Here is a 27855-nt window from a genome sequence, read left to right on the forward strand (position 1 = left end):
TTTTTGTACCACAGTGAAGCAGCCAAATTCAGTCTTCAGTGAGTTGATTTTGGCTTCTAATTGAAAATTTTTTAAATGTTCTTCCTTTCTTTCTGCCAAACCTCTGTCTGCTAGTTAACTTTTTTTTTTCCATTTTGGAAACAGCCCAAAAAATGGAGGCTCTTTTTTGAATATACAGGTAGAATATCAGGACTTTTTGTAGTTTGATAGAAAGTATGAAGTGTTGCCAGCAGAGAATATACATGGAGGCATAAGGTACCTGAGAGAGTACCAATTTTGTGAATAGAAGTAGATTGGGTTGTGTCACTTTTGAAAGGCTCACACCTTCTAAATGTAGTTTAGACTGATCATTTTGTGAAAGAGGTGAAAGCACTCCTCTCAAAACTTATTTTGAAAGTTACATTTACCAGTGTGTATACACAGCAGTCAAAAATGTGCTTAAGAACACTGTAAACAGCTGTGTAATGTAGTGACTATATTGTTAACAATATCCAAACAAGATAGTTTAAGATTAGTTTAGGGAGCTACATTTTTCTCTGCAATCAGATTTCTTTCATTAACACAGACAGTGCCAATCACAAGGAAGGCCCACTTTGAGCTTCATGTGTTGTCTGCAATGTAGAGGGTTTTCTTTCCTTTTCTTCTTTTTAGCTTAGTTAAAGGATGTTTATTTCACTTCTCGATTATCATTTATAAGTATGAAGTTTTATGATAAAAGAACTTTAATTAAAGTTTTTTTGAGAGGTAGTGGCTTTCAAACTCATCCTTTGATTCAGAGCTTGGCTGTGATATTGAAGAACCTAATTCTCTCCAGGTAAAAATAAGTCTGTATGTGGTGTGAAGATTCAGGTCTCTGTAGATTACCAAGCAACATATAAGAGTAGTTACTTACTGTAAATTAAGGAGATTTTGGGTTTTGTATGAATGAGAAGTCTTATGTGGTTTTTCAGCTTGAAAAACTATTGCTATAGCGGAGTGATTATAGCAACACAGGTAACAGAATGAGGGCTATAGTGCTTTTCATGCTTTTTATGTATGGAAGTAACATTAGAATTGGTTTGAACTGGTTTGTTTTAATGGTGGAGCTTTTAAGTCTTACAAAAGAATACAACAGAAATTTGAGATTTAGTATAGTATGTAATAAATATTTTTGTTTGTATTCATATCTAAAAAAATGGCTTTGTGAAAACTTAAAGTATTTTTAAAATGAGGTTGCTTTGTTACTTGGATATTCTTCCTAATTTTCTTTCCTTTGATGTCTGTTTCTCTTTCACAAGCAGGAGCAACCATCAGGGTAACAGGTATCTGACTATTTACCAATCTTGTATGTGGTCTCCATCTATTCAAGCAGAAAAGATATATGAATCTTGTTTTCATACATCTGCAGCTTCATCCACATTAAAAAAAATCACTTGTCCACATTAATGAATTGACTGTCATACCATAGTTTGCTTTTTCTTTTCATGATGCAATCATAATGGATACTGTTAACTGTTTGTTAGTACCATAGCAAATATTTTATTTCATCATCCTTTATGAAACAGTTGGAACCTCACATATGTTGCTTAGTCACTGCTGAATCCCCTGGTCTCAGTCCATTTGAAAAAAATAAGAGTAGGTGTTGGAGTTAGCATTTCTCTTTAATATAAATGCATCCTGATGCAACTGCTCTGCCAATTTTTTTCAAAATAAACCCCACATTTCTCAAAGAACAGAGAACCTGTTGTTACCTGAAGCAAACTACACTGGTTTTTAAAATTTTAAAACATTTGGTTCCAGAATTATTCGGAGCACATTTTTACTTACAATAAAGAGCAACTGAGATTCACAGTTTCTTTGGGATCTTGTACCTTTTGATTACATGGTTAATGATCACAGGACTTAAGCAGCTGGGGCCAAGCTACATTTTATTTATATTCTTTCTGCAGTTCAGTTTTTCACATTTTGGCCCTTCATTACTTGATGCTTTTGTTTTCATATTCTTTTCCAAAACACTTACTATAGACATATAAAAATACCAATATTGAACTGCTCATCTGTGATTTAGTTAACATTAGGCCTCATCTATTTTGGGAACACTGTGACATAGCAGTACCAGAAATGCATGTAACAGATATTGTTGTATCAAAAAACCCAACAGAGCCAATGCATTGTTGCCAGCACGCTTCATTTCTTCTGCCAAGCAATTCAAGCTACAACTGCAATTTTTAAAAAGACACTATTACTATAGAATCATAGAATGGTAGGGGTTGGAAGGGACCTTTAGAGATCATCTAGTCCAACCCCCCTGCAGAAGCAGGTTCACCTAGATCAGGTCGCATAGGAACATGTCCAGGTGGGTCTTGAAGACCTCCAAGGAAGGAGACTCCACAACCCCTCTGAAACATTGCAAAAAAAACTTAGAATATTCTTCTTACTCCTGAGAGCGTCTAAAGCCTGTAGACTAATTTCACATAGCTGCTTAGGCAGTGGATATATGGAGACATGCTTCGAAGTGTTAGACTGTAATAGTATTGTATTTTAGTTGATAGTTTTAGCGAGGATCCTAGTTCAACAAAATATTAGTTAACACAATTTTCATGCAAAATATCCAGATTATTTGGGTATACTAAGGTGATGTGTTAAACTGGCAAATTTCCTTGTGAAATTTGACTTCTGAGAAGCTTTTTAACTTAAGCTTAATTCTTTGCATTTTTTTAATAAAGGCAAGTTCCAAAGTCTGTTCTGTCAGTGTCATGAGTTGAACAAAGGTAGATATTCTAACTTTTTGGACAGTTGTTACAAGGTATAAAAGTTGCACTGTTGTTTGAAGAACTTTATAAAAACAGGAATATTTTTGTTTTTAAAAGATGAGAAGTTCTGTGGAGTGGACTCTGTCTTCTCCATTTGGTGGTATTCTAAACAGTGATAAGTTGCCATTTTAAAATAGTACAAACTGATGATCATGTCCTTCACATGTCAGGAAACACTGGAGATGCCTACAGATGCATATTTCTATGTAGAATTGTCTGAAGTGCCTATACTAATAACACTAATTTTTGCCTTTCATTGTGATACTTAAATATTGCTTGTAACATCAGCGTTGTTACTCTCAAACAATGAAACTTAGAGCCTGTTCTTTGTGCTAGGTTATCACTTGTTTAGAATACGCCATCATTTCCCAGGTTTCTTAAAGATTTTCTCATGCAACTCCCACTAGTGCTTTTGGCTAGGATTCTGACCTGCATGAAGTAGATTCAGGCTGCACCGACCAACAGGGGGAAAAATTGTATTTAAGGACTAGCAAGCTTTTCTTCAGAGAAGGGGTTAAGGGTTATTGTTTTTCAGAAGAGTTGTACTACAAGCACATTGTGCAAGTTACAGCCAAATTGTATCGAAGTTTCAATTTGAGCCCAAGAGCTTCTTTTCCTTTCATAGAAGAGTGAGAAATGGGAAGTTAGTAGTAATCTTAAAGCATCCAGCCACCTGATCACTAAGCATCTTGATTTCTTTGCAGATTAAAACAAATGGAACGCATGGCACTAAACTTGAAACACAGTTAAACAGTGACCCTTTCGAAGATTTGTCATTTAAGCTGCTTGTGTCAAAGATGCAGACATCTATTCGAACATCACCTGTTCCAACTTTAAACCAAAAGGAGCTGATACAGTTGCCTTCAGCAACACCGAGAAACGCTGATATTTTGAATACTGTCAGTTGCATGCCAGCAATGCCTCCTATTCCAACCCTTAACACATCCCAGGAACATAAGCGCAGCTCTCCAAATCCATTTATTACTGGACTGAACTGCACAAATCCATTCACTGAAAGAACTCCTAACGCTGGAAACCCATTTAGAACGGAAACGCAAGAGTCCGAAATAACTTCACTTTTCCTAGAAGGACGTGCCGCTTGTAATCCTTTCCCTTCTCTAAATCCACCCAGTTGTAATACAAGCAAGCCTGTATTTTCTGTTGATGCATTTGGAGACACTTTCTCCTCGCGAAGTAAATCTCTCATGGTAAAAAACATACAGCCAAAGGGATGGGTAACATTTGATGATGATGATGAGAATTTCAATGTAAAGCTAAAGCCATCCAAAAGTGTTCCAGATTTTAAGCGAATCGGTTCCAGGAAGTCAGCTGGATCCCCAGATTTGCTGGGCACTGAACAAAAGACTTTTCTTGGTTCAGACTTTAACTTTGATAATGACTGGAATAAAAGTTCTACTGATTGCTTCTATACAATGCCAGCAAGAAGACCACCTGCACCTCCTATACCATCAAGAATAACCAGCAACGCATCCCCCGCAGACCCTTTCACTTCTTTGACACCTAAGGTGTCACCAACGCAAGATTTTACAGAAAGATAGATGTTCAAAAATATAAGAGGTTATATTTGTTGCTACATGTATCCAGTAGAATAATTGGGCATTTGAGATTATTCTGTGTGCAATAATTAAATTGTCAAATGCACTGAAACTGAATTCTACTCGTAAACAGCCACTATTGTTTGTGTATAAACTTTGAATATGTATATATGGTAGAGCACAAAACGTCTGAAATTTGTTAAAACCCCGGCGTAATAGTATTTGAATAGGCAGAGAAAAGAAGGACAAGCTACTACTCTCACGAAAACATACCAATCTGGGAAACAGTTTTTGCTTAGAGAGCTCTCTCATTTCTGTTCCCCTTTGTGGAATTTCAAGAAAAAGAGGCTCTCTGCTGGTAGCCTCCCCACTCCCTTTTTGCTATGTTGTTAATCGATATTTATCAGTATTTACCAAAGAGCTGCCAAAGTTTATTGAGATTTGAATGTCGACAAGTATTGTTTAGAAGTTGTTTAATTTATAACAGGGGCTATGGATATTTGTAAGGCTTGTATTTTAATTTGAGGCACAACAAAACCAGTTTAATTTCAAAATACAAACAAAAATTTGCGTTTTAATATATTCAGTATTTGACTTTAGTTTTCTGTGTCCGTACATTTCAGCTATTAAACCTTATTGTGACTTACGCTCACTAGCATTACTTCTGAATAATTGTTCCATATCATCCATTTATTCGTTACTATTTTAAAGATACTTCTTTTTTTCCCCACAGATTGCAAACAACAGATACAAGTTTTCCCTCAACCTCTGGAAAATAAAATTCCCCTTGGGTTTGGTGATAACAAAGCAGTCTTTACCTGCTGCAGAAAACGTATTGGAGTTGGCTTGTCCCAGTATCTTCTTTTACATGTTAAAAGGGCTTTCTTGTCCTGTAGGAAGATGGGAGTGAGGGAATCAGCAGCCATGTTACAACATCAGGGAAGGAGAAAGTCATCTTATGTGATTGGGTTGTTTGCTTGATACCCTCCCCTTCTACCAGTCTTACTGATCTATTTTTTTAAATCCTACTTTCAGAGAACGGTAATTCTCTGAGCTGAATGACAACATTCTGTCACTTTTGCAGTTAAAACTACATGAGTGACTTTTCCTCACCCAGAGATGGGGGCTGTCCTCTGCATGGTGCTGCTTTGAGGCTAGTGAGGGCTAAGTCAGCGTTCTACACATCATGCTATAAAAAACACAACTCTCTGTGCTGTTACTTTTTAAAGCTCACATGACATATGTTGTTATCATGAGGCAGTTTTAAAGAACTGATTTCTTTAGCTCCATGGATGGATGCTATAAACCCCTGCAGTTCTCCTTACAATTGGCAGCATCTGAGGATATAACTCCTTTCATCCCAAGTATGTGAACGTGTCACAGTGGTGTCATCTCTCGAAGGCCTGCAAAATACACGCATACACACATTGGCTTGCCTGCGAACAAGCTGCTCTGGTTCTGCAAAACCAGGGCCCGAACCATGACATACCAGCATTATACTCATCATAGCAGCCCAAATACACCCTGACACCACTTTTTAAAAATCCTCATCTGCTGTCAAAGCATCATTTATAAAATAGTCCACTCTTCCTTTAAACACTATAGGGTTAGCCACGAGCTGCAGCTGGACAGAGGAGTGACGACAGCGAGTTTTATTATTATGCTTTTATTTTGTCCCCATTCAGATCATAAACAGTACTTGTACATTTTAAACAGCAGTGATGACTATACTCCTTGTGCTTCGGTATGTGAATTACCTTGTTTTAAACTGTTGCTATAAACATCTGTGCTTGGTGTTTTGGTATATTCTTACATTAGCAAAGCAATTTTGGGGGGAAAACTCTTTTGCTAGTGGGAGTTACGTGATAAATACGTTCTTTGTTGAGTATTTAATTGCGGTGATTAAGAACTACTGTCTAAACTGAACCTGGTATACAGCACCCCTACGTTTTACAGGATTACATAGATTGACAGCAAGATACTGCAAAGGTCACAAGAAAGGCTCCAAAAATATATATATATATATATAGTGTGTGTGTATATTTAGCTAACTGCTGTAACGCGTATTACCGAAAACAGTTACTAGCACAAGTTCAGAAAATAGTAAGAGTTGAAAACTTAGAAACGCTCGGCACACTTCCATGAGTTCTGTGTACCCTGTGGTAAACTGCCGTGTTCCATGTAACGATCTCCTTGCTTGTGGCACACACCTTCGGTCATGGCTGTACCCTCTCCAGAGCTGCCGTGTTGAAACTCAGTGGCGTACAACATTCCGTATCTGCCCTGTGGAAGGCGCTGGTGTATTCATGAAATAAACAGACCTGCCCTTAAGAAATGGTAGCTTTTATTTCTTTATACACACACACAAACACCCCTCCGACCCTCTCTTTTTTGTAGGGAGGGGCCGCCGCCGGCGGGGCTGGATGCCGCGGCAGCCCCCGGAGCCGGGGCGCGGGCCCTTTAAGCGTCTCCGTGGCGGACAGCGGCAGCACCGGAAGCGGAAAGGCCCGCGGGCCGCAAGGCCTGCGCCGGGGCGGGGAGGGGAGAGCATCGCCCGCCTTGTCCCGTATCAAGGGACGCGGGGCGGTTGCCGGGGAGGGGAGAGGGGCGGCAGCGGTAGCTGCGGCGGCGCTTAACAGCCTCCTCCTGCTGTCTCCGTGCAGGCGCCGAGCGCCGGCGGCCCCGGCCCCGCCATGGTGCGGCTTCACGTGAAGCGCGGCGACGAGAGCCAGTTCCTGCTGGAGGCGGCCGCCAGCGCCCGCCTCGCCGACCTGGCCCCCCTCATCGCTCGCATCTACAACGGCAGGCTGAAGGTGCAGCGGCTCTGCTCAGGTACCGGCCCGCCGGCCTCTTCCTGTCGCCGCCTGCCCTCGCTCCTCCGAGGCGAGGGAGCGGGCCGCCTCCGCAGCGACAGGAGCCCCGCTGCCCGGGCCCGAGCGCTGCTGCGTCTCCCGGGTGTCGGTGCCCCGCCGGCTCGCAGAGCGGGGGTTGCGGAGCAACTCGGCTGCGGCCCCGCAGGAGTTCCGTACTGGCGGGAGTTAAGAAAGACCTCTCAAATCCCGAGTCGGCAGCAGACAGGCTGCCCGCCTCGAAATTTAAGAGATCAGTGAATACTCATCAAAACTGTCAAACCGTGTGTAAATTCCCACCTTCTGGTACTTCAGCAGTGTGTATTTTTTGGAGACTATACAGCTCTGAGGCACGGTGCACGGCTGGAAAAGTCATCCGACGGATGACTGAATGGCAGCACGTCCTGTCCTGTGGCTGTGACCAGCAGCCTGCCCAGCGTGTGAATGACATCTTCCTGTTTCCTAGCGCACACGGGGTGCAAGGCACCCGCTGGCCATGTGCAGGAGGAACACTGAATACGTATAAATTAGTGTTTTGGTTCAACTCGGGAGGTGAAAAACGTTTGTTCTCATCCCTGCCGACCCCTTTTGGTTTGCATTGTGGGTCAGCCTGGGAATTATTGAGCTGAGATTTTCTACACATGAGATTGACCTGAAGAGTGTAGTCCGCCTACAACTTGATGTGTTCCACCTGGAAATACGCTTGTAGTGTATGAGGCCATACAGAGTCTAATCTGGGGGGAAAAAAAAAGTTCCAAAACTCAGACACCATGGTTACCTTATTTTAAGCGCTCTCTGTTTCTGCAAATTTGTTGTTTCACTTGTTAATTTAGCCTTGCCTTTATGTTTTCATGAGGTTGTCTATATTCTCAGCCACCACAAATTAATTGCTATTTCTTGGGACTTGGGGTACTTCTGGTGTGAGAACAATATGTTTTAAGTAATACGATGATGGTGTAAAGCTAGAGAAAAGGATGCTGCAGAGTGGGCAGGCAGCTGAATAAGTTAATCTGAGGGAAGGTAGTGAGTGCAACTTGCAGGCCATGGATCAGATGCTGTAGGATAGAGACAGGGTGTAGGAAAACACATCCATGCACCGTCTGTCCTTATTGTGCGAGACTGTGCAGTGGTAAGCAGTATTTGCACCTCTCTCTTGACCCAGCTAGAATTATCCAGAGCTGTTGTTTCTTGATCAGCCGTAAATTACAGTAGAAGATTTTGTTGTTTTTTATTTCATCCTGGTTGTGAATCTGACCCTTTTAATTGGATGTAGTATAGACAAAGCTATAGGTAGATGAGTTGCATATTTTCTGAACTGCAAAGACATGATTTACCGTATAGCTATAAAATGTTTTCCTATTTTGAAACCAGTTGCTTTCTGAAAAGTACTTAGAAAAAGAAATATGCAGTCAATTAAAGCTGACTAAGGAAATACCAAAATGAAAAAGTTTATGGCCAGCAAGTATCATCTAGGTTTGCATACCAGCACTGTGTTACTTATTATATCATTACAATGTAAGAATTTTGTTAGAATGTTACAGCATATTTACCTATATGTGTGTATTTATATACCTTATTATTTATTCCATATACTTGACTCTGTAAAAACAAAGGCTAGGAGTAAGGTTTACCCGAATGTACATAACGTGAAAGGCTTTCTTAAGTGGTATATTCTCAATAACAGATCTTTAATCTTTTTTCCTAAATGCTTTAAAGAGATGGAGGAGCTGGCAGAGCATGGCATTTCCTTGCCTTATAAGATGCAAGGACTGACCGATGAACAAATTGAAGAACTGAAGCTAAAGGATGAATGGGCAGAAAAGTGTGTCCCCAGTGGTGGGAGCATCTTCAAGAAGGATGAAATTGGGCGAAGAAATGGACACGGTAAATCCAGTGTAAATGTTTGCTTATTTCCCTGCAGACATGGATAATCTGTCCTATAATCAGAAACGTAAAACCCATAATTCCAGATGTTTCACTTTTACCTCAGTGTCCTGGATGAAGAAAAAATTAGTAGATGCTAAGTATATGTTTGATATCAGGCCGGCATGTTAGCTGGTTCATTTTTACTTACTAATCATAAAAATAATCCTATAAATAAACTGTATTAAAGGCAGATGAAGATTTGTTAAGTGGTAGCTCTTTCAGGAGCCTGTTTTCACTATAGATCAGCTAAACTGTCAGTTGCATACATAAGTCTTGTCTTGGATTAGGACCTGGTGTAACATTGATTTAAAAACTTAAATGGTAGTGTATCTGTTCAGCACGTAGGCAGTTTAACTTTGCAGCTGTAGTACTTGGAAGTGTACTCGAAATATAAGTAAACAGTTACCAGAAGCAAGTTTGCCCGTTTCACTTTATTCTCTCCATTTGTAAATGTATCCTTGAGTACTCTTTTTCTCCAGAGGCTTCAAGACACACTAGCAGGTTGTTTTTCCTAATATTTCTCCTTTTTCTTCTCATTCACCGTGACTCAGACTAGTTGAACTTACTCCATCACTTTCTGCTACTCCAGCTGAGTGGTTTTGCCTTAGCACTCTGTGTACATCGAGCACCACTTCACAGTCAGGACCATGAGGATTATTGTACTGAAGAGACTACCATCGACTTCTTTCTGTACCCCTGACACCACAGCAGCCCTTGTCGGGTCAGCAGCCGTTTTCCTGGTTTCAGGGCAGCTCAGCCAAGGAGGAATGTTTAAATAACTCCGTCTTGTCAGATGCAAACAGCTTACTCCAAGTGTTTAGTTTTGGGGGAGATAATTCTTCTAACGCAACACGTTGCCCAGGCAATTTTAAGCCTTTGCTGAACTTGATTGAGAGCCTATATTATAGCTAAATGTTTTCCCTCCTAGCTGTGTTCTCAGAAATAGCTGAGTACCTCGTACGTAGGCAAGGGGACAAAGCCTGTCTTGTTTGGTATGGTTGTTAGCAGTGTCAGGCCTTACAGTAAAAGCTTGGAAACAACTCTAACATATGACAGTACCACATTTGCCTGTAGCTGTACTCTGGTAGTTATTTGTTAGTGGGAAGACAACTTTGTAATATGAACAAAATCATAATGTTGAGCAGTGTGTAAGTGAGGGCCGAACTAAAGAACATCAAAAGATGCATTTAAGTGTTCGGTTGTGAATGAGGACGATTTTACTGGAATTTTGTCTTTGAGGAGAGGCTTTTTGTAACAGTCGAAGTAGATGACTGTAATATGAAATGCACATTGTAGTCACAAAGCTGCATTTGATGTTGGATTGAGATTTTAATTAGAGAAGAGACAGAAACCTCCAAGCTGTTGTCCCCAGTTAAGCACTTCTGCCAGCACAGCACACAAGACTCTTAAGAATGACACGGAGAAGAGTCTTGTTTTTGACTGTGGGGAGTATGAGACTATGGCTGTTGCTTTCTACTCAGTACTTTTGTCCCAGATGAAGTTCCAAGTGCCAGTCAGATGTCTTTGTGGAAAAGTAAGTTTGACTCTCTCATAAGAGCCATGAGAAATACAGTTTCGATTCTCAAGTTTGTTAGAAATAAGGTGAGGAGCTATCAAACAGTTAAACAGACTGCAGCTTAGTAGTTTTTCTCCTGCTCTGTGATTTAACGTTTCATTTGCTTACAGTAGAGAATAACCTGGACAGGTCATTTCCTTGGTTTCTTTATAGTGAGTGTAGACTATTAAACATATATCTGGTTTTTTTAGCTCCAAATGAAAAAATGAGGCAAGTTATAAAGAGGACGATAGAGGAAGCCAAGGCATTAATCTCTAAGGTAAGTTTCTAGGCATTAATCTCTAAGGTCAGTTTCCTGAAATGGCTTGTGATATGTAGGACTTTCTTAATAGGTGCTGTGTGGTTGGGCAGCTTTAGAAACAACAGACTTTTTTTTCAGTGCAAAGCTGACAATTTTGTAATGTAATACCATGCAGTGATGTGAATAGTCTATTAAAAACGGACATTTCTGTTAATGATTTTCTTAATGGCTTTTGGCAAACTGGTTCAATAAGTTAAGGAATCAGATATTAAGCTCCCAAGTGAGTGCTGGCAGCTGAGACCACACTGAGTGATTAAATGGTGTATGATTTTGTCCACACGCTCTTCATTTGCTATCGATGTGTTCTTCAGGGGAATGCTTGTCGTGCTTTCTGGTGAAAAATTAACTGCATTCTGTGATGTGCCTGGAATAAAATACCTTTTGCTTCTTAACTCCATTGGAGTTTTGTGTATAATTAATTGAAAAATGTGTTCTAATCTCTTAGATTAGGCCTTGGTTTTATGAGTGCCTGGGCTTGTGCTCAGCCCTAGCGAGTTTGTGTGTTTAAAGATAAGCATGAGGGTATGCCCCGATGGGACTCTGGTCTCAATTATTCAGCTTCACTTTACCAAATCTTTAGATGCCCTGTGTTGTGTCTCAGCTTTCACAGGACTTTGAAAAACAAATTAAATAATATTTGTGATCAGATTTCTTTTTTGGAAACATCTGCAAATAATTTTCTTCATTCTTACGGTTCTAGGAATTGGTATGTGTGCAACTTCAAAACAGCTTTAAACCAGTTATGCAAATAAATAATGTTACTAAATTTTTACCGTTGTCTGTGCACTTAAATTGGCTTTCTTGGCTGTTATGTTACTGATAACAGTGCCACATCAGTAATTTAGAATGAGCAACTCAGCGTTTCCAAAGGCCTCCTGGAGGCAAGCAGAGGAGCTGCCCTGTCACCTGGCTATACTTCCAGTGCACTAAGTCACAGCAGAGCTTTCCCGAATTGAGGCAGGGCTTCAGCCAAACTGTTCTGAGTCATAGTAAAACCTACCCACAGTGGAAGATGTTTCACATTAAATCTGAACTGTAAAGATTTTCTCCAGATGGACTTTTCTTTCTGTTGGATTGCATCTTGGCAACTCGCTTTTCAACAGTGGAAAAGTTAATAATGCATAGTTTTACTTCATGAGTCAAGTGTATCTGCAGATCTGCTTTCCACTTGGCAGGTCTTCCTGGGTGAAACTTCCAATCGTGTACCATGCTGTCATTTACTGTAAAAAGCTGTAAAACTGCTGCCCAGCACACTGACTTACTCCTAGAATTATTGCCATTCCTTGGTGAATGAAGTTAAGTGTAGTCTGGGAAGTGATTCATTATGTTTATAATGATGAAAGGGAAGAAATATATCTCTGTATTTAAAAAAAAAAAAAGGCCAAACAAAAAATATTGATCATCTGAGACTGAGAAACCAATTGTACTTGCCCAGTTAACTAGTTTAAGAATGTCCACAAGGAGGCAACATTCTCTTACTCTCTTTTCTATAGTCCTTAAAATATTGGATCTGTTAAATCTCTAAGCAAAGACTTTATTCCTTCTGTTCCAGATGTGTCATGTTTTCCCTCTGTCTGTTGCAGTAGGATTTGGAATGACCTCAAGTATTTGATCTTACAGATCTCAGCAAAAGCTGTGCAATATGCCAAGCTTCACTTTTCTGCTCACATGTGCTATATTTTTCCCTCAAGTTTTTAGCCCTTTCTCTAGCTCCTCACTTGAATTCTACTGTCTTGAATCATGTTCATAAATTACAAGTACTTGGAACAAAAGACTCTCCATCCAGTTTGTGTGGTCATATGCCCGTATCCCACAGACATTTGTTACTAAGTGCTTTCTACACAACTTAGTGAAGATCTCTGGTTTGGTTTTTGTTCCCCTACCCCTGTTTTTTTTATCCTCCCAGTGTAGGCAAGCTAAATAGAGGGGGAAAAAGTGGAGTGATGTATTTAGCAGTCAATATTCAAATGAGAGAACTCATGTTTCTAATATCTTTTTGCAGCCAGTTGGCTTTGCTCAAATATCCATCCCACTGTTGAACCTTTGAACTGACTACAAAGCAAAATCTTTCTCAATGCTTTTATTACTAATGATCCTTGCCTGTATTTCAGAAACAAGTTCAGGCGAACGTATGTGTTACAATGGAGATGGTGAAAGATGCACTGGACCAGCTCCGAGGGGCTGTGATGATTGTGTATCCAATGGGCTTGCCTCCGCATGACCCCATTAGGATGGAGTTTGAAGATAAAGAAGACCTGTCTGGAACTCAGGTATGCAGTAATGTATTTGGGTTATAGGTAGGGTTAAATATGTACAATGCCCTTCTCCATTGCTCTTCTCCCAGGCAAGCAGTGAAGATCGTTTCTATTCATGTGACAAATTCCGTGCGGCATTTTCCTTGCATAGTTTCTGGACAATTACAGCAGTAGCTTAACTAGAAATAAGATGAAGTTTCATTCAAATGTTGCATACAAAGTTCAGGTAAGTCTAGGACTTATTTTAAATAGCATGTCATTTCTTTCTAATGCCAGTATTGAGAATTTACTGCCCAACGTGTTTACATTAGATCACGATTGAATGGAATATGAATGAAAACGCAGTAGATTAGTATGAAGAGAAAGATGAGGCAGAAGTACAGTGTAAAATTACACTGGTCTTTCTGTTAGGAATCTCAGAAAGATTTTTCCCAATTTTTTTCTCTACTTTTGAAAAGAAGCAAAAAACAACACCTACCAACACTTCACCTGGTTTGTTTATTTGTCACAGGCTGGACTTGAAGTTATAGCGGAATCAGAAGTACAGTTATGGTGGGCAGGAAAAGAGTTGAGAGAAACAAAGTTGCTCTCTGACTATGTAGGCAAAAATGAGAAAACAACCATCATTGTCAAGATACAGAAAGTAAGTATCGCTGGGGGATTTCATTACAAGTTGTTCACCTTGGGCTGTCTCTGTGGAAGAGAATTGTCTGTAGGTGTATAAAATGGATTAGATTGGCTCTGGCATGAGTGTCTCAGAATTGTACATCTATTTTAAGCTTTAAAGTTTTTATAGTTTAAGTTTTTCTTTAGTGACTCCTTTGGCTGTCAGTTAAGTACTGTAGTTGCTATTGCTCCACAGCACTTTTCTGAAGCACAGCAAAGAGATATCTAAAAATAGCTGAAATACAAAAGGAAAAGTTTAAAAAACCTCAGCTGGCTCTCAGTTCCGTCTCAGTGCAGAGCACTGTGCAGATCCAGTCATTCAGTCTGCTCAGTTTTTCTAATTGTACTTGGGAATGTTTTTCTCCACATATCCTGGCCTTTAAAAAAAGGTTTTAATGTTTTGTGCATCTGTGGTGCATTACCTTTCGTCCTCCTGTCAGTCCATTCTGTGTCTGAAAGACAGTGTCTTAACTCACTAATCTCCTGCCTGTGATATCCTGAGTTTCTTGATGGCAGATCCACAGACTGTTTCAGTTGTCTCAGAAATGTGGCCGTACGTCTTTGAGGGGACACAGCTTGTGGAAGAGTCTGAAAAGTGCTGCTCTTCCAAGGTGTTCAGTGAGAACTCACTGAGCAGGAGAAGGAAAAACAAGCTGCTGAGCCTGTACCACCCAGCAGTGCTGTTGACCCAGACCTAGCAGCTCTTCTAGAGCTTCCAGCTGAACTTTTGTCAAAGAAATGAGACTTTCCAGTTGTCACGTGGTGAAACAGATGAGGCTTTCTGTATTAATTATGAACAGAGGTCTGAGTCATCTTCTGGATCAAGGAGCTAAAATGAGGCTGCTCCTCCTTGGTTTATGGAGCTGATGTTTCAGCACCAGCCAGTTGCTGAGTGTATACTGGAGTCTGGTGCAATGGTCATGTTCTTGCAATATCAGAATTGGTACCAAGCGACTGGGACCGCTCATTACTTTTATTACTAAATGATTTTGTACTAATTGCACAGTTGTGTTCATCTCTGGTGAGAATGGTGAGTCGAGGGAAGAATGTTTGGTGTTTCAGTTCCATTTTCAGTGCTTTGTCAGAAGATGCTCACGCTGTTCCTGTGTGTGTCTATGTATCTCTCTCTCTCTAAAATCTCATTCAAAGGATGTTTTTGTGAATGTCAAATGCCTCAGAGTCCTTGTAGCTCAGAATTTTTCTAGAGCTACATTTCACTTCCATGTCAGTGAGAGCTTCTCTGCCACAGAAAGCAGTGTTTATGGCAGATCTTATTCTCTGCAGGTGTCTGTAATAGGATTCCTCAAAGATAGGTCAAGTGATTTATTAGAGACCAGAATTGATTTCTCTTTCCTGTCAGGGTAACTGAAAAGTTGTGTGACAACTCAACAGCCATTGAAGTGTAGGCTCTCAGGAAAAGTTTTCTATTTAGTTAGTTGATGGACCTCTTCAGGGAATGCAAAGTAGTACAGTGGGTTTCTATCTGTCAAGAGAAGCCTGCATTCTTGAGTTGGTGAGCTAAATTAAACCACCTCAGACCCTTTTTGTTCCAGAGAGAATTCACCACCTCCATTCAAACCGTTCTGTTTGCTGTCGTTGACAATAGCTGTCATCAACTGTTTTCTGCTGTGGGCACCAGTTCTTCCGTGAGGACAGTTGTCTGGAAAAGAAGTAACAAATAATATTTCTTTTACTTGTAGTGTTTTGTAGCTGCTTTCCTTCCCTGCTTTACTAAGTCATACAGCATCTTGAGCTGTATGTATTAGCAGGGGAGATAAAGATGTATGGGTCCATCCTGAGGCATCGAGAATGACCTTAGAGAGATTTATTATGTCTTTTAGAGCAGAAGCTTAAGTAAAATAGACTCAGTTCTGTAGGCAGCTTCCACTGATGTCCACGAAATTGACAGTATGATTCAGATGCTGAGATGAAAAAACGTTTCTGACTTGAATGCAGCAGAAGTTTATCAACATTTCTTTTCCTGACCTGAGGGACCTGATTAAATTTGAGAAAGGCTATTGTCTGCAGAGAGGTTTTGCTATCTTTATGGGGCAGCTTCTCTTTGGGATCCCAAATGCCACCGTAAACAAAATTTACAATTTCCCTTTCAGAGAGGACAAGGAGCTCCAGGGCGTGAACCTCTGATTAGTCACGAAGAGCAAAAAGAGATGATGCTGTTCTACCACCGAAAGCAGGAGGAGCTGAAGGTAACAGTGGCTTTTACTGTAGATGCCGAGCACAGGTGCCACTCGTTGTCGCCACCGTAACCTGTCGGTTCTGTTTACAGAAACTCGAAGAGGATGACGATGACTCATTTCTAAATGCTGAGTGGGCAGACAGCCGTGCTTTGAAAAGGCAGTTTCATGGTGTAAAAGACATCAAGTGGAGGCCAAGATGAAGCTCTGCAAACACCTTTTTTGCCTCTTTAAAGCTGTTTGGTTGATGCACCTGTTTGCAACCAGGAGTTGTGCATGGTAGATTCTGACAAAAACTGTCCATAGCAGACGTCTGTTTCAGCCTTAGGTTTTCAGGAAATGTTTACTTTGCTGTGTAACTGTAGCAGCACTTACCTGGGTGAAGAATGGGGTTGATGCTGTGGAAGTTTTTTACTTTATTAGAAATGGTTAATTTGAATATTGAAATGTTAAACTATTTAATAGATAATATATCTAGTAAACACGCGCCAGATTGTTTGGTATTGTTTGGAGTGGGCTTTATACTTTCTCCCTGATTCTTGGATATCTTTTAGGTGATATGGTCTGTAGAAGGTGATTTATTTTATAAGAAATCGATTTTCCCAGGCTAATGCAGTGAAAATGAGTAATTTTTACATGCTTGTTTGCATCTGGACATAGCTAACTCCAAACTCATATTTTTAAATGGGTGTTTAAATTAATGTTTAAGGGAAGTATTTTTGTATAAGCACAAATAAGATGAAAATCCATGTGGAACGCTTCATTTTCATGTGGTTTAGTTTTCACCGATGTTGGAAGCCAACCCTATGGATCTCAGTTTAACAAGCTGTTAGCCACTTTTGTCTAAAGATCAACAGAAGTCTGTTTACTAAAGGAAGCATTGTTTGCAAGTAGATTGGATACAATAAACCCAGGTTTAGGAGGGCAGGATCTCTAAGATTAGGATTGGATTAGAAGAATTTAGTTTCTAACAAGTGAGCATTTTGAAATTAGAAGTTTTGAAATAAGAGTTTCCACTATTCCACTACAATAGTTTCCACTACTGCTTGCTGTTCAGGAAGCTGTTACCATTGTTAAAATGTATCATCAGTCAATTCTGGGTTCAAGACTAGCAGAGGAAACGCTAGTAGACTTGAGGCAAATGTTGTGTCTGTTTTTGAAGGGAGGATTCTGGTTTGGGGTACTGTGTGAGTAATGGATAATAAAATCTCTAGAATTATCTATGTAGATAATTAACATTCAGGAACAAGTTGTTCAAGTTTCTACACATTGGACTTCTGTGTCCTTAAAGGAGGTGCTTCTCTGTGGAAGCAGATGTGCATCCTCATCAAGTTGCTGAGCAGTAGAAAGTCTGAGTGCCCTGAAAATTGTACATGGGGATCAACTGAGGGTTTTAAGAGAGATGAACCAATGTAAGTGCTCGCAGCCAGCAGCTAGAATGATGTCTTCCTTCACACCCCAAAGCAGTACGCTCCCAGAGCAGCAGGGAGTCACAAATGCCCCCCTTTCCAGCTCTCCACCATGCAAAGGCAAAGCCAGCTCAGGACCTCGGTTTTGTAGTTTGCAGCAGACTTCAGGATAGCAAATTGCATCTGCACACATCTGCTTCCTTCCCACCTGAGTCAAACTAGGTGGTGTTCACCGTAGTTTAAGCCCAATGTGAAATATTTTTTGCAGGTGCCACGTTGAGGTGCTGGAGCTGCTCAGAGCCTCTGGAAGTCAGATGGATTATGTTTGCTGGCTGAACTTACACCTGCATTTGACCTTTCTCGTTGACAGGGCTTCTTGTGTTACTCATGCCCTAATCTTCATATCAGAAGGGCTTTGTGGCAGAGGCATTTGAAAACACAGACATCTGAGCTATTATCAGCCAGAAGCTTCCTGCCTTGCCAGACCTGCCAGTGCAACAGGATGGAAGTAAATTATGTGGTCATTGATTGTTCCCTGAAAGTACCTCACTGTGGCTCTCCAGATTCACAAATCTCAGTAGTTCTGGCTTAAATCTCTCTGTTTGTTTGAGTTGTCATGAAATAACGAAGAGGAAGGGGTTTGCTAGTTGTTTCTTGATGACAAAAAAAGTAATTTTCTGTACTAGCACAGTTGAAGGGACACTGATCAAGTCAAACCAGTGTTTGCTGAACTCAGAGCTGGAAGACTGAATACAGGAAAGAGAATTAATTCCGGTCAATGAACGATGAAGGTTGTTTTTACTTTGGTCACTGATACTTTCGGGGAACTTTGGTGTCTAGTAGTTTTTCTTTAAAATCGAGTTTACAGTAATGTGGGTTTTGACCAAAAAAAAAATCAGTATGTGAGACTTTTCCAAGTTGCAGTACTTCAAATGTTTTGTGTTTAAAAACTGCTTGGAATTATTTCTGTGTGGCAAGAACACAAAGCGTGCTTTCACAGAACGCTTTGTTCTACCACTTTGTGGCTGAGGGTAGATGAGAGCACTCTACAACTATGTGAAAGGAGGTTGTAGTGTGGTGGGGGTCGGCCTTTCTCCCAAGTAATGAGTGATGGACAAGTGGAAATAGCCTCAAGTTGTGCTTTAGATTGGATATCAAAAAGGGCTTTTTCCCTGAGAGGGTTGTTAGACACTGGCACAGGGAAGTGGTGAAGTCACCATCTCTGGAGATATTTAAAAGCTGTGTAGATGAGGTGCTGAGGGACATGAGTTAGTGGTGGGCTTGGCAGTCTCAGGTTAGTGGTTGGACTTGATGATCTTAAAGGCCTTTACTCAACCAAAATGATTTTACGATTCTGTGAAAGACTGACTGCCCATAAGCTGCCCAAGATCCACTCTGGGATCAGGGTTGCACTGTGACTTGGCATTTCTGCACCCTGGAACCATTTCTTGGCAAGAGTCTATTTGCTTGCTCCTTGCCATTTGAAAGTAGCTTTTTTTAGTTATTTGTCATAACTACATTGAGCTTTGTGGTCTTGGCAGGAAGCTTCCCAGATGTTTCGGATCAGTTGTAATGAATGCTTGACAATATCCAACTGAATCCCTCTTACAAATACAGCTTTCATCTTAGATTAGTATTATTCTGAGGAGTTTCTTCTGTGGACTCCCAGTCCCGTAAATAACTGAAGTCATTGTTGGCTTTTGGCCATTTGATTTAATATCCTTGATACCAGGAAGGTATTCAACAGCAGAGAAGGCAAAATGAAAGTAACACAGCCAGTAAAGTATCTGCACTCTCCAGATCTCCCTCATTAAACCCTGCTGCACATCCACAGCCTCAAGTAGCTGGTTTTCTATGACAACCCCCCGCCCCGAGTTGCTGGCACCTTCCTCCCAGCAGTGTTCTCTCTGCAACTGCCATGTGTGTAGGAGGGACACAAAAAGTTTTATTATCTTTCCAGGACTTGTTGAGAGTTGCTGTTTCAGTGAAAAACAGAGACTTAAATTACCATTATGTGGAGGATTGTGAGACGGGGATGTTGGGGTAGGACCTTTGGTTACGGTGCTTATAATATTGTCATTCCCTCTCTAAAAGTGAGGGAAAAGCAGGTGTAGGGAACAGTTAACACAGAAGAAGAAACTCTGTTTTGTTGTCCATACCTCTGAGCGCTGTTCTCTGCTGTAACTGGCCCTGTTTTCTCCTTCAGCTGAGAAAACTGTCCATAGGATCAATGCTCTTTTGAGTCCTCCCAACAGCACCTGCGGATCTGCCAGATTCATTTATTACAACTGAAACTGAATGAACTCACTTGGAAAAAAAGATGAAAGAGCCCAGGAACAAAGCAAAACCTCTGGATATTTAAATATCTAAAGAATTTAAGAGCTCCGAGATAGGAACAGCCAGGGATGTTTGCAAGCTTGCAAAAGTGTTTTATCTTCCTCCTAAACTGTTTGTTTCTGGAAGTTTGATAGCAGCCGTGCCCTTCCAGGGGGAAAATCTGCACTCCATCAAAGGACATGCACGGCAGAACATTGCTAAGGTGTTTGTTTTGTGGCCCTATCACCATCCTCATTAGTGGAAATTTATATTATGTGTGTGTGAGAGCTGCTAATGCTGTTCCAGTCCTTAAGTATTGAAGTTTCTGTTCCAATAACTATTGCTATCGAGGTTTCCTCGAAGCAGAGTTTGAGGGGAAGCAAGGCACCGGCACTTTGGGCGCTTTGTCCTTCATGGATGTGGCTCCTGTCTCGTTTCCCCCTCCTCAGGAGCTGGACTGTGCTCCTTGGGTTGTGGGGCAGAAGCTGCTCTGCTGTGTGACGCTGCCATGCTCCAGGCCTGCCTGTGCCCACTGCTGGGTTCTTCTGACTCCCCAAATGTTCCTGTCCTGTATCATTTTACCACAGGAGGGACACAGAAATCTTTTGGCTTTTGTACTGGAAAGTCTTGGAGCAAGGTTAGTCTAAGGTACACAGAGGTGGTTTAAAATATGCCAGTGGGATTTCCTGGTTGTTTTTCCTTTCCATCCTGTCTTCTCTGCCTACAAACCTTTGTGTTCTGTTGTGGCTTGTCTGAACGATAGGGTTGGGACAAAGGCTGGACTCGATGATCTTAAAGGTCTCTTCCAGCTGAAACAATTCTATGATTCTTTGATTCTAATGACAGGAGGGGACTGCTGTCTTTGTGGCTGCAGGATGAAGTGTTTGTGGTGGGCTGCTGTTGCTGCAGAAGTGACCCTGGCAGGGAGGTGAACACCCCATCCCCAATTCTGCCCAAGATAGGGGTCCCAGTGGGTGCAGAGAGCTGGAACCGATGCTTTTGTCAGCGCGGACATCCCAGCAAGGTGCAGCTCTTGTTTCTGCTCAGCACTGACAGCCACGGGAGGCTGCAAAGGTCTGGTGTGATGGGACAGAAAATGGAGGACACCTGCCACTACCAACAGCAAGGTCTCCCTGCCAGAAGACAGGAGGATTTCCCAGCTGATGGTGACCTCCCAAGCCCAGTCAGTGCATCCTCCTAAGCTCTGGCACACCAGGATTGGAGGAAGGTGCAACGGATTGCCTCCACCTGCCTGACTGCTATCAGTACAGGAGTCAGGAGTCACCAAGAACATGAGCTTGCGCCTCTCCCCTGGCTGTTCTCACCTCCACCCACCATCTCAGGGCCCTGAGGGACAGGGTGGTAGTAACCTGGGGCACCCATGGGCCACCCCTTCCTTGCCACCCAGCCCCAGGCACATGCATGTGCTAGGAGTATGGCATTGCATCCCCCAAACCCACCTGCCTGCTGTGCCCACCTGCCTGCTCTGCACGGCCCTGTCCTGCACTCCAGCAAGTACAGGCCGTAGGGCAGCTGCAGTGGGGTTGTGCTGAGAATGAGGAAGTTTGTAGCAAAAATAGGAAATCTGGCACTTCCTCAAGGAAAAAGAAAAGGTAATTATTGTTATATTCCAAGGGTTGTGTTTGCAAGAGCAGCTCTCAGCAAAGGCTGAGTAATACAGACAAGTATTTTATCATGTTTGCAGTTAAAAATTGGCGTGTGGGGATTTTTTTTGCCCTTCCAATCAGCACACACAACTGCCACTTTCATTACCCTGTAGGGATATGGGAGTACCACTGTCTAAATGGTGTGAAATTCAGTACCAGCTCTGCTTTGTCTCTCACCCAAGTGACAGCTCCTGCAGTTTAAGGATTTGACCCATAATTGTCCCCAGCACAGCGGTCAGTTGTGAGTTTGCAGTTCTGTTTCTTCCTGCCTCTCCCTCCCTCTGTGATGCCCTGGGGCTTCATTCAGAAAAGGACATTTTGCTGTGGATAGATTGGCAGTGTGGTGGAGTTGCAATGCAACCAAAAAGTGGTAAGGGGGTTTGTTGCAGCTCCAAAGGCTGGCTTCCAGGTGTGGTTAGAACTGGTCAGAGGCTTGTAAAACAGTCTAGGCTGGGAGGACCTATTGAAGGCTGCTGGTCCTGCCATGCACTTGGAGGACAGTATAGTTCTGAGCTAAATCCAGCTCCAAAACTAGATCATGTTGCCCAGGGGCCTGATTTTTAAAAAGAAAAACAACAGGCAGCTCTGCTGTGACTGGACCTACCAAGGTTTCCTACGGATTTTTATCTCCCCACTGGTTGACTCTAATGCATGAAGAAGGTGTGGACTCTGCTGATGCTTTCAAGCTCTTGCTACCCCAGGAGAAGAGCAACTGGGGTAGCATCATGTCTTTGGGTCTTAAAATAAGAGTCTGGTGAGTTGTATAGGGCTGGGCCAGCGCTGACCTCGTGACTGGCACGCCAACAATCCTCTGTGGTCATAATTGTTCTGCAAGAGGGATTGTTAGTGGGTAGTCACTAATGCACACACACAGACACCTTGGGATGCATATTTCCCAGATGCTCGATGTATTTGAAGGCATCACTCCCAGTGTCTGCCCAGACTGTAACCAGGATATCACCAGAGCTGTTTGTAACATCGAGCTGGGATTTCTTTCTCCATGAGAAGCCCCAAGTCCCACCATTTTCTATAGTCCTGAAAAAGGAGGGTTTTTGCCACAGTACTGGGACAACTATGTGTTGAGGCTGGGTTGTTTTGGTTTGGTTTTTTTTCCTTCCAGAAATGAGACACGTGAAAACAAATCGGTCCCCTAATGCTGAAGGAGGTCCCTGGAGGACTGGCTTTGCCTGGACCGAGTGTGAGGTCTGTGGAATCCTGTGGAACCCTCAAGCTCTGTTCAGATGACACTGCTCTGGGGCTGGCAGAAGCCTCACTTTGTTTTGATGGTGAGACCCCTGGTGAGGCCTCATCTGGAGTCCTGTATCCAGTTCTGGGCTCCCTGGCTCAAGAGGGACACGGAACTTCTGGAGAGACTCCACCATAGGGCTATCAAGATGATCAGGGGACCGGAGCATCTTCCTTATGAGGAAAGACTGCTTAGCCTTGAGAAGACTGAGGAGTGACCTCATCAACACTTCTAAGTACCTAAAGGGTGGATGTCGGGAAGATGGGGTGACCCTTTTTTCTATAGTGCACAGTGACAGGACAAGGCATAATGGATGTAAGCTGGAACACAAAAAATTCTGCTTAAACACAAGGAGAAGCTTCTTTGCTGTGAGGATGAGGGAGCCCTGGCACAGGCTGCCCAGGGAGGGTGTGGAATCTCCTTCTCTGAGGGTTTCAAAACTCACCTGGACATATTCCTGTGTGACCTGCTTTAGCAAGGGGTTGGACTGGATGATCTCTGTAGGTCCCTTCCAACCCCTATCAGTCTGAGATTCTGTGATCCCTAAATGTGACACACAGCAGGAAGGGGGGGGCACCCTTGGCACCTCTGAAAGCATGGGATGAGAGGCACTAGCAGACAGGGTATTTTAGGCACAGGCCTGAGCATTACAGCATGCTGGCATAGGACTCTGCACGCTGCAAACACAACAGGGCCTGGCTGTGCTCCTTGGCAGGGTCTCTGTGTTGGTTTCAAGTTCCCGAGCTGGAATTTGTCTCTCTGATGTCTGAACCTGAGGAGACAAACACTGCCTCCTTGGTCGTGTTTCCCAGGGCTCGCTCTAAAGCTCACTGAAGTGACTTCCCCATTTGCTTCACAGGGTCTGGGTGGGCTTTGAGAGCCCAATGAAATCCCCTGCCTTGGCCCATGCTTGAACGCTCCATCGCTCAGCCTTTCAGGTCACGTATCCCTCAGGCTTCCCAGTGTGCAGATGAAGCCAACTGGATGTTTTCCACACCTGGTTTTGCTCCTTTGCTTCTCACTGGCATGTGTAGGATTTTGTTGTCCCAGGTCTCTCCAGGCTCTGCCCTTGCCCCAGCTCACCTCCAGCCCTGCCTGCACCTTGCTGCCCGGCCACCCTGTAGGTCCCACATGCCTCCCACAAAGTCACTGGGGTGATACTGGGGATTTTTGAGTGCAGTGTCACACACCACACCTGAGTGGCTGCCAACAAATAGTGTGAGTTTCGGAAGGATTTATTTACTGCTTCCTGCAACCTCACCCAGGGATTCCTGGTGGTAATCTCTGGGTTAGAACAGCCACACCAACACTGCGTGTTGGCTTCCAGCACGTTTAGGTGTTAATGCTGAGTTGTATCATTTTCAAATGCGTGTCATTCCCCGAGCCATGCATGTAGCATGAACCTAACAGTTACAGGCAAGCAACTTGCAAGCTCTCCTTTGTAATCTTTTCTTCTTAAGCTGCTGTTCTGGGCAGTGGCAGGGGTTCTGCTGCCAGAACTTCATCCTGCCGCTAGGCCCAAATGTACTCCCTGGAGTGTTACCGCTGCCCTACAGGCACTGTCCTCAATGACATTTCTGCCCTTGGCCTGGAAATGAAGTAGAGAGCAGTTACAGCATTTCTGCTACTTGTTTTTTCAGTTTACATATCTCATTAACAACCAGCCAAATCGAATTGCTTTTGATCATTGCTCCTGCTCCAGTAAAGCAGAGCTGCTGCTGGAACAAGCTTGGCTCAATCTACACACTATTTCCTTTTATGGGCATCCGCCACGTTTTCCCATTAAATGGTGATTTGTGTGAGCCTGGGTCAGGTAAGTACATTCCCCAGTAATTTTCTGGTTTCTGTGCTGGATGCAGAGAGTGCCATTTCAGAAAGATTGAAATAATTCAGTGTCCCTTTCTTGGGGTTTTTCCTGGTTTGTATTCACTCAAACTTTCAGACCACGGTGAACAGTGAAAATTTGAGAAAGAGGTGAAGCACTAATTGGTACCTTTCCCCAATTTGACTTGGAAAGTTTATGCAGAAAGAATAAAATAGCAACCTAAACTCAGCCTAGAAATTATTCAGTCAAGGGAGCAACTCCTGAGTAACAACCTCTCTCCCAGTCTGAAGCAAAAGCTGCTTTCCCTGCCTGCCCTCCTGAGTTACTCCTGGTGCTGAAGTTCACGACAGCTCTTTGTCACCGTGTTTGAGGATCTATTTAAAGAGGCATGCATTATTAAGCACATTTTTTCTCAAAATATGTTCCCAGAGGCTGTGAAATATATTGGGAAGCAGACTCTCCTCTGGCACCCATTTACTGGCCACCTGCAGCCTGTGGCAGCAGGCACGGAGGAAAAGCAGGAGGAAATCGGGGCTGTTCAGTCATTTACTATGTGAAAGTAACAGAGCAGTAACTTGCCAATCTGCACTGTAGTACACAGGATCTTTTTTTTTTTTCCTCAGAGGTTGTAAAAGCAGATGAGAGACTTGGGAAAAGTGAAGTATTTTGCAGTTTTGCTCCAAGGAAGTGACTAACCTCTAAGTTACAGACTGGTTTATACTGAGCTGCTGCCACTTTACCACCAGGAATGAACACCTCTGATGGATGAAGTAAACAAAACAACAAAGAAAGGACCCGTGATGTCCAGAGGCAAGGGACACAAACTGAAACACATGAGGCTCCCTCTGAACATCAGGAAGCACTTTTTTACTGTGAGGATGACTGAGTACTGGCACAGGTTGCCCAGAGAGCTTATGGAACCTCCATCCCTGAATATCCCTTGAATATCTCATTCGACAGCCATCTGGACATAGTCATGGGCAACTGGCTCTGGGTAGCCCTGCTTGAGCCAGGGGGCTGGACCAGATGCCCTCCAGAGCTGCTTCCCAACCTAAGCCAGTCTGTGTGATTCTATGGCCACCCCTAGGATGCATTTTGCCTAGGCTTGAGCAAAGTGAAAGCCTGGTGGGGAGGACTAACTCCCAGATTTTGTTATGATGTCAGCTTCAGGACTAAAACCCCACAGAGGCTTACAGATAAAGAATGAGGAAAGAAAATACACAAATTTTCATGAGTATAAACATTAACTGCCAGACAGATAACTTCCCAAAATAGATCAGCTGAAGATTAGCTGGCCTGTGGGCCCCAGGCTCTTCAGGAGGGAGATTCACTAGGGCTCAGCATTTTGAGGAGAGAGAGCAGAGCCCTGCGCTGGGGAAGGAGCAGGCCCCAGAAGCCCCTGCCCTCAGCCCTGCTCGCTGTGTATTGGAGCCCAGCCTGCTCTCTGCAATCCAATGATGGCCTCTTTGGAAGGTCAGTGAGAGGAAGAGGACTCATTTTCTTACTAGTACGGTTTGTCAGCACAGGGAATTGTTGGAATGAAGATCAGCTCCCTTTCTTTCTGACCGGGAAATGGGTGGCACCTGCCCCCATGAGTCAGGAGGAAGGAGCCAGCTCCTGGCCAGAGCTGCCCCACACCTATCCACAGCGCCGGGAAAAGGAAAACCTGTCTTCTTCCACCCTCAGGACAAAGAAATGCATTTTTTTCTGGACCAAAACCTCTTCATCCATATCATACTGTGGCACAGGCTATGATGACTTTGTAGTGGGAAGTGGAGGGGAGCGAAGTCCCCATGGGCGTGCAGCCAGGCTCCTGGCCAGTGCCACGGGTGACCTCAGCTCTCCGTCCATCTCCTCAGCCTCTCTTCCTTCCGCTGATAGGATGCTAATGGCTCCTAAAGTTTTTCCACTTGAGCACAGGATCGTGCCTTTGTCACTTGAGCAAATCCCCTTCCTCCCTTTTAAAGTTTTCCCATGCTTAGTCTGACTTTGTATCAGTAGGAAATGACAAGCCATGTCACTTTTTTTCTTCTTTCCAAGTGTTTCATAGTACTCCACTCAAATGCACAGCGTCTGAGCGGGAAGGCACAATGAACTCATGAAGTATTACCAATAGGAAGTGACATTTTTCCTCCTTTTGTTCAGCAAATTCCCTAGGGATCGCAGTTAAAATATTGGAGACATTTTATTTCAAGACAGGAAGGTTGTGTTTTCAACTTTGATACACTTCTGGTTTAATTTTCTGCCCAGCTGAAACCCAATCTGACTAGTCTGAACAATTTTCAAGTGAAGATTGCGAACCTACAAAAAAATGCTGAGAAGATCACCTTGCAATCAAGTGCTGGCTCTGAACCAATCTTTAGTATCAGAAAGGTTAACACAGAATTTCACTTAGGAACTAAGTGTTCTTAGGCTGTGTCAACTTCACGTGCCTTTTGTGAAAGCAGCCATTTTCCTGACTGTGCTTCTGCAGTAGCAGAATTACACCTTGGGCAGGTGACTTCTGATGGCTGAATGGTGACCTTTTCCTTAACAGGGCACTGAAAGTTTCGAATGCAGAACGATATTTGCCCTCATGTCTGTGTTTCAGCTGTGCTTTTCTTCCCAGAGTTAGCCTTATCTGGTGGCTATGTGCTTTAAAATTGAAGGAGTGGACTTGGAGAGGTATGGTGAAATCTCTGTACGCCGAGTGTGCCCGACTTCAGGTGCTGTCGCATTACAATCAAGAGAACTGCTACTAAGGAAGCTAATTCTCAAACCACAAACATTTTCACTGAAATAGTGGGTACTTCTTCACAGTTTAAGTTTCCAAACCCTGGAGAAATACTCTTTCTTTTACCTCTCTCTTCTAAGTAACTGCATCAACCAGACTCAAGCGAGCAAAACTTGATCCCCCTCGTAATCAGGATCACTGTTACCAGAACAATGGGATTTATTAGAGAAAGACTGGGTTGAGGAAAGAGCAGAAAAGCTTCAAGAACCTATGTTTCATTTGGCTCGTGCCATCAATAAGACTCATATTGATATTGCTCATCAATAGAGCACATTCTCATGTAATTTCTGAGCTGCCACACACTGACTGGTTACCTGTGCCACATCCTAATGGAGAAGGTGTTTCTCCATGTCATGCCCCTTAAATATCTTTCTCCTTTTTTAATACTCCTTAGCCTGCATATGGCAGTTGATCCCAAAGTACAGCAAAAAGTAACCCATAACACAACAGAACTTACTACAAAGGCTTTTAAAAATGTTTTTCACAGAATGATTTACAGACAG

The 27855-nt window shown here is 42.8% G+C and overlaps 2 protein-coding genes across 9 annotated transcripts in view; both read left to right on the forward strand.

Annotated features, from left to right (window-relative positions):
* SYNJ1 (synaptojanin 1) overlaps window positions 1-6683 on the forward strand; it is a 68001-nt gene extending 61318 nt beyond the window's left edge. For all 8 annotated transcript variants that reach the window (XM_062001778.1, XM_062001771.1, XM_062001789.1 and 5 more), the window contains one exon: window positions 3497-6683. In XM_062001778.1, the coding sequence (XP_061857762.1) occupies window positions 3497-4351 (855 nt within the window). In that variant the 3' untranslated portion in view covers window positions 4352-6683. The remainder of the gene's footprint in view (window positions 1-3496) is intronic.
* Window positions 6684-6883: 200 nt separating this feature from the next.
* On the forward strand, window positions 6884-18022 carry CFAP298 (cilia and flagella associated protein 298). Its single transcript, XM_062001880.1, has 7 exons — window positions 6884-7180; window positions 8914-9081; window positions 10891-10958; window positions 13112-13270; window positions 13767-13898; window positions 16033-16128; window positions 16209-18022. Exons 1-7 carry the CDS (start codon window positions 7042-7044, stop codon window positions 16317-16319), a joined length of 873 nt encoding a protein of 290 aa, XP_061857864.1. The 5' UTR covers window positions 6884-7041; the 3' UTR covers window positions 16320-18022.
* Window positions 18023-27855: the final 9833 nt, after the last annotated feature.

Source organism: Colius striatus, chromosome 1 (assembly GCF_028858725.1).
Source record: "Colius striatus isolate bColStr4 chromosome 1, bColStr4.1.hap1, whole genome shotgun sequence".
NCBI classification, from domain to species: Eukaryota; Metazoa; Chordata; class Aves; order Coliiformes; family Coliidae; genus Colius; species Colius striatus.

Coding starts and splice junctions, on each gene's coding strand:
- CFAP298 (XM_062001880.1), top strand. CDS start 7,042: ATGGTGCGGCTTCACGTGAAGCGCGGCGACGAGAGCCAGTTCCTGCTG. Junction 13,899..16,032: donor TCATTGTCAAGATACAGAAA/GTAAGTATCGCT, acceptor TTTCCCTTTCAG/AGAGGACAAGGAGCTCCAGG. Junction 16,129..16,208: donor GAAAGCAGGAGGAGCTGAAG/GTAACAGTGGCT, acceptor TTCTGTTTACAG/AAACTCGAAGAGGATGACGA.